At 42.9% G+C, this 6,976-nt stretch overlaps 1 protein-coding gene across 2 annotated transcripts in view; it reads left to right on the top strand.

The window, feature by feature from the left end:
- Window positions 1-377: 377 nt before the first annotated feature.
- Window positions 378-6,976, top strand: part of Rab10 (RAB10, member RAS oncogene family) — a 64,697-nt gene continuing 58,098 nt past the window's right edge. The window contains exon 1 of one of the 2 annotated variants that reach the window (NM_017359.2): window positions 378-552. In NM_017359.2, the coding sequence (NP_059055.2) occupies window positions 426-552 (127 nt within the window). In that variant the 5' untranslated portion in view covers window positions 378-425. The remainder of the gene's footprint in view (window positions 553-6,976) is intronic. The other variant, XM_063262358.1, reaches the window with a different exon arrangement.

Genomic DNA, 6,976 nt, shown 5'->3' with positions numbered 1-6,976 from the left:
CTGCTGCCCTCGCCCGCGTCCTAGCGCGGAGTTTTTGCTCCGGGCGGAGGCCGTATTCAAGCCCGCCGCGCTCCCTCGACGTAGAGCTCTCTCGCTCGCCCGTGGGAGCGTCCCGGCCGAGCTGCGCTGAAGGGGGAGGGGAGGCCATTTTGTCCCGACCGACTCCCCGGAACCGGGCGGAGCGGCTGGGAGAGGCTGCGGAGCCGCGGGCGCCGCCCCTCGGAGGCACGGGCGCCGCCACCGTCGGGGCTTCCTCGACGAGGCCGTTCGGAAGGTCTCCCGCTCCGTCTCGAGAGCTGCTTTCTCTCCCCGCACACGCTTCCCCGCTGCTGAGGCCCCAGAACGCCCGGGTGAGGAGTTGGCCGTAGTGAGCAGCACCGATCCCTTGGGGCTACCGGCGGCGAGCGCCCGAGCCGCTCCTCCCAATGGCGAAGAAGACGTACGACCTGCTTTTCAAGCTGCTCCTGATCGGGGACTCGGGAGTGGGCAAGACCTGCGTCCTTTTTCGTTTTTCGGATGATGCCTTCAATACCACCTTTATTTCCACCATAGGTAAGACCTGTGGAAGGATGGTGTAGGGGCTCTGTAGCCGCGAGCCGTTTTCTTTTATTCCAGACATCTTGCTTCCCGGAATTTACGCCTTTGTTCCAGTGATTCCAATTCCAGACGACAGACCTAAGTTACTGTTGGAATCGGAATAGCGCTTACTGGGGCGGGGTCTTCCCATGCTTAACCATCCGGTCTTTTGCTTTCAAGTCTCCTTCTCTGTTCGGTGCCTGCTGGCACAAAATATGCAGCATTTAGCATGGTTCCAGAATCCTGTTTCTTTAAGTGACTTGACTGGCCGTACCATAATTGCGTGAAGTTACTTGATGTGCTATTTGTAATAGACGTATTCTAGTGGTTGGGGTTGAAGCAATACTGGCTGTGTGGCAAAGGCCCGAATTTATATTGGGGGGTCAAAGAGAAAATATTCCATCTGGCTGTTACTTGGAGTAAACTCGAGAGTTGCAGAATCATTAAGGAAAATGAGAGGGGCGGGGGAAAGTGAGTTGGCTGTCTTGACTGAACCATTGATGTGTCAAACAATCGGAGGCCCTTCGTGCTTGGGGTGGGAATCTGCCATGGTTGGCTCACAGTGCTTTTTCAAGACCTTAACAGAAGCAGTAGTCTGAGGGAGATGGCCGGTTTCTGACTTCTCAACCCGATGGAATCAAGTCAAGTTCTCATGTTTTAGTTGATGCTAGAGTTTACAGGAAAATATTTCGTCAGTCATAGCTCTAAGGACTTCTAATGTTCTTTCACCACATATTTCGGAATTACTTGGTATGGAAATTAAAGCTGAGGGGGTTGACCTTTTAAATTGGTTTCCTGTTTCGGAAATGAAAAGGGAAGGTTCCAAGAAAGTCATTTTGACGCTAGCACCAATATTAATTTTGTCAAAGTAATTGTACATGAAATATCTCCTCTACTCCCGCCCTCAGTATTTTAAAGTATCCGGTGTCTATCATTTTTTGAACCTCAGCTCCGGCATTAGAGCAGTGCAGGAAAACTTGTGATAAATGTAACTAACTTCATGATGAGGTTATATAGAGAAGCAACTGTCGTGGGTTTGCTTAAGAATTGGGAAAATCAAACTGATTTTAACCAATTTATAGTATTACTGAAATCAGCTTGGATTTCCTTAAGACATATTTGTAAGTAGCTTAAACATATTCTTTAACGCAAGTTAATACTGAAATTAAAGTGAGCGAGTTTTTATTTAAAATGGGTTGTTTTAACTTACTGGTGAGTGGGGTTGTCAAAATATAAAGCTTGAACTTGTCCTCTGTTTAGTAGATTAGCACTTATAGCACTAGTTTGAAGTGTAGCTGGGTGAGTCAGGTGGCTAGATCAGCAAATATTTATTGAGCACCAAATGCTAGGCACTGTTAAAGCTTTGGGAATGAGTGGTCGATACAGTAGACCCCATGACCAATCTGATGAAGACGGTGACAGTAGTGTGCAGAGCACTACGGTGAGGAGAGGGAGGAAGGGGACTAGTCAGAACTGTGGGGAATCTGCTTTATATGGACTGACAGTTTAAAAGGAAGCCTGAAAGACAGATATGAATTGGATCAGAGGGGAGACAGCCTTTCTGAAAGAAAGAATTTAGTGTGTGATTTTTTTTTTTTTTAAACCTGCCCTTGAGAAGGGTGAGGTGAAAGTAGGAAGTAAAGTTTTGTGGTGAAGAATGCTCCCCAGCTCCCCAGCTGCTTGTCCCCAGGTACTGGGCATTAACTAACCTCATGCTCGGTAGGCAAGCCATTGAGCTACAGTGCCAGTCCTGACCATAGTCTTTATTGTCCTTTGACTTAGGGAAATGGGTTGTTTCCCATGTAGCCTGCTGTGTTGAATTCCTGGCTCCACAGGTTACTAACTGCAACTTTGGCTACAATGTCTTAAAATAGACAGCGCAAATGTGTTTGCTGTGCATGGTGCTTGTGAGGATTTATAGGTCAGTGAGAGCAAAGCCCTTAACAATGGTGCCAGGTACTTTGTAGGAACACAGTGCAGATTTATGTGGAATATATGGCCTTCCTGCTACTAGTGTGTGACAGAATATGTTGCTTTATGGACTGCATAATGTGTGTAATGACCGCTTGAATATTTGTTGGTGCTCTGCTAAACAATTTTGCTGTAACCTCTGACATTTACACATTTTGATATAAAATATTTGATATTTTGACACAGGATTTGATTAAAGTAAACTAAGAAAATGAACACAATTCTGACAATTCTTTGTCCAGTTCAAACTTGGTGCTGCAGATTTTGAATTCTGCTATCTTCGTAACTTTGGTAGTCACAAAGGAAAAAATTAATAATATTTTTTAACTTATCAAAGATGCACATATGCAGCCAATTTCAAACGGATATTTTACATTGTTTTCGTCTAATGTGGGAGCTGTATGGACAGCCCATCTCAATTTATATTAGACATATTTCAAGTGTTCTGTCGCCAACGTGGCTAGTGGCTACCATATATTGATAGTTATGTCTAAACAACAGGAAAGTAGTCAATTGATCCACATAACTAGAGATACTTAGTGCGTTTATCACTTTAGGACATGTTTTCAGTGGGCCAGAGTCCTGTTTCCTCTGCCAATGTGCATTCTACCACTGAGATACACACCTAGCATCAAAACCTGCACTAATGAAGCAGTAGTCACTTTAGAAGTGTTGCAAAGGACTGGGCTGCAAGGAAGGCAGCCCATCATATTCCAGGCTGGATGGTTTTTGCTGCTTACTGGTTAAATCTGGAGGAAGGCTTTTTATAGATTTATGGTTCTTACAGTGCTCACCAGGACTACTGTTCTTGTCTCTCTGTATACCTTCAGTTCTGTATACAAACATATTCATATTAGAAATCATGTAAGTTTTTGTGTTCTGGTTCTATTGGATACTGTTGCAAAAATAAATTATTGGTATGTTTCACATTTAACCAAGTGCAAAGTGAATCTAAAGTCACAGCTGGGTGTGGTGGTTCATGCTTCTAATTCCAAGACTTAGTGGCTTAGGCAGGAGGATCACAGGTTCAAATAGCAAGATGGCTAACAACATCAAAAAAGTGAATCTTAAGATTATTTGAATAAGTTACACGGGGTCAGGGGTCTATGTTTATTTGGGTATTTTTGTTTTGTTTTGTTTTTTTGTTTTGTTTTGTTTTTTTGCCTGTAACTGCACCTAAAGGAGGTGGATGATGAATAATGAACACAGGTAGGAGAGAGGATAGTACAGTGATATAATCCTCATAGGAACATACTGGAGCAGAGCTAACTTACTTTACTTTCAGTTTGCTTTCTGAGTATTGTGAAGTAAATTGGGATCAGATTTTACTTAATAATAAGTATTAGCTGTTTGATAATTGGGTAATTTGTGGGCTGTGTGTGCGTTGCATGTGGAGGCCAGAGGATGAGGTCAGGTGTGGACCTCTGTTCTCTCCACTGCACTTTTTGAGATAGGGTCTTTCATTGAACCCTGAACTTGCTGATCGATTGCTGGCAAGCAAGCCCCAAAGATCCTCCTGTCTCAATTTTTCCAGTGGTGGGAAGCCTGTGTGATGCCTGGTTTTTTACTTCGATGGTGGGAGTCTGTACTCAGTCCTTATTTTGTGCATCAAGCACTCTGGGGCAAAACTGTTCTTAGAAATTTTTTAAAGATTGTTTGGAAAGTAATAAAGAAAGTTACTGGTTCTGGATGTATACAAATTTTAGTGGTTGATTTGACCATAATTTTCTTGGTAGTATGCACTCTGGAAAGTATTACTTGATGATAGAATAGTTATAAGAATTTTTTTTTTTTTTTCGGAGCTGGGGACTGAACTCAGGGCCTTGCGCTTGCTAGGCAAGTGCTCTACCACTGAGCTAAATCCCCAACCTGTTTTGTTTTGTTTTTTAAGATTTATTTATTTATTATATATAAGTCGCTGTCTTCAAACACACCAGAAGAGGGCATCAGATCCCATTACAGATGGTTGTGAACCACCATGTGGTTGCTGGGAATTGAACTCAGGACCTCTGGAAGAGCAGTCGGTACTCTTAACTGCTGAGCCATCTCTCCAGCCCCAAGAATTTGTTCTTAAAGCACATTCTTTTTACATTTCAAATGTTATTCCCTTTCCTGGTTTCCTGTCCATAAGCCCCCATCCCCTCCCCCTTCCTTTCTATAAGGGTGTTCCCCACACCCCCCAACTCCCCAACCTCTAATTTTTGTTTTTTGAGACAGTTTCTCTGTGTAGCCCTAGCTATCCTGGAATTTGTTCTGTAGACCAGGTTGGTCTCAAACTCAGGGATCCACTTGCCTCTGCCTCCCAAATGCTGGGATTAAATGTGTGTGCCACCACCACCTGGCAAAGCACACATTGTATGTATGTGTGTGTGTGTGTGTGTGTGTGTGTGTGTGTGTGTGTGTGATCTTAATATTATTTATTTTATGTGTTTGAATGTTTTGTCTGCACATTTGTATGTATACTTTGTGCTTAGTGTTCTTTGAGGCCAGAAGAAGGTAATAGATCTCCCAGAACTGGGGTTGTAGACAGGAGCCACTATGTGGGTGCTGGGAACCAAACTCTGGTCCTCTGTAAGAGCAGCAAGTACTCTTAACTGCTGAGAGATCTCCAGCCTGTAGGCTTTTTTGAGACAGGGTTTCTTTGTGTAGTACTGGTGGTGTCCTAGAACTTAGTGTATAGACCAGGCTTGTCTCAAATTCTGCCTCTGCCACTGCCTCTGCCTCTGCCTCTGCCTCTGTCTCTGCCTCCAGAGTGCTGGGATTAAAGACTATCACACCAGCTAAAGCTCACATTCTTTTTTCTCTAAAGATTTATTTATTTATTATATAAGTCATTGGAAGAGGGCATTAGATCTCATTACAGAGGATTGTGAGCCACCATGTGGTTGCTGGGATTTGAACTCAGGACCTCTGGAAGAGCAGTCAGTGCTCTTAACCACTGAGCCATTTCTCCAGCCCCAAAGCACACATTCTTTTTTTGTTGTTTAATTTTATTTATTTTAAAATTTTTTATTGCATAATTTCTTTAGCACATGTTCTTAATGTATTGTTTCCACTGGATGTGCTGTCATTTGGTCCTTAATCCCCACTCTACGCCTAGGTTTCTTATTTTTCTAAGGATAGTATTTTCACTGAATAATATAGTCCCTCGTGTAAGAAAATTAAATTGGTAAAGACTTGCCTCTGAGAGATGTGTAATATCTTTTAATTATCTAAGTGTATTAGCTGAGCTTTGGAAGAATAAATTGATTCTACTAACCTCCATTAAAGACTTGTTGATTAGGCTAGCAAGACAGCTCAGCAGTTAAGGCCACTGTGCCAAGCCTGATGACTTGAGCTTGTTCCTTGGTACTCACTTGGTAGAAGGAGAGATCAACAACTCCAAGTTGCCCTCTGACCTCTGCATGTATGCTGTGACACTTGAGAGTGTGTATGAACACACACACACACACACACACACACACACACACACACACACACACACACAGAGTCAAATCAATCAATAAATGTGATTACTTTTCCCTAAGAATCAGTTGATTTAACTAAATTAGTGGCACATGCCTGTAATCCCAGTACTCAGAAGGCGAAGGATGTAAGTCTACAGCTATCCTGATCTACAAGGAAAATTCCAGGATGGTCAGGGACAAGTGGCACAGTCCTGTAATGCCCTTACTCAGGACAAAGACAAGAGAATCACTGCGAATTGAAGTCAGCCTAGTTTATGTAGCATGTTACAAAGTAAGACACTGTCTTCCCAAACAAAAGGAAAACAACAAAAGAGTTGATGAAATCCATCTGACCCCATTTTATATAGTGTCCACTTTTTAGAAAAATGAGCCAAACCTTTGTCATAAAGCATGTGAGAGCTACGCAGTGATACTCAGGCGGGTGCTGCACGAATGCCAGAATGCCTAAGGGACTTTTCTCATTGAAGCATGTGCTTTTAGGATAGATTAAAACTATGTAAGCTTGACTCCAAAAATACATGTACAAATGGCTCATAAGCACATGAAAAAATATTCAGCCTCATTAATAATTAAAGAAACACATGTCAAACCAACAGTGAGATGTTATCTTACAGTCATTAGAATGGTTATTCTCTATAGACCATGGTGGCATAGGCCTTTAATCCCAGCTACATGTGAGGCAGAGGCAGAAGGATTTTAGGTTCAAGGCTTGTCTAGTCTGCAGAGCAAGAATGTCCTGGGTAGGTTAGTGAGAACTTGTTCAAATAAACAAAAGGAGGGCTGGGGCTGTAGGGTGCTCAGCATGTGTGAGACTCTGGTTCAGTCCTCAGTAATGTCACATACACAGGATAGACGAGAGAGTAAACAGTACCCCACAGAAACAAGACAGAAACAAAGGCAAGTATTGACAATTTGGAGGATTTGGAGTTCTGACATGTTGCTGGGACTTCAGATAGTACTGT

The sequence above is a fragment of the Rattus norvegicus genome, chromosome 6 (assembly GCF_036323735.1).
Source record: "Rattus norvegicus strain BN/NHsdMcwi chromosome 6, GRCr8, whole genome shotgun sequence".
Classification (NCBI taxonomy): domain Eukaryota; kingdom Metazoa; phylum Chordata; class Mammalia; order Rodentia; family Muridae; genus Rattus; species Rattus norvegicus.
This window is presented reverse-complemented; position numbering and strand designations above follow the sequence as displayed.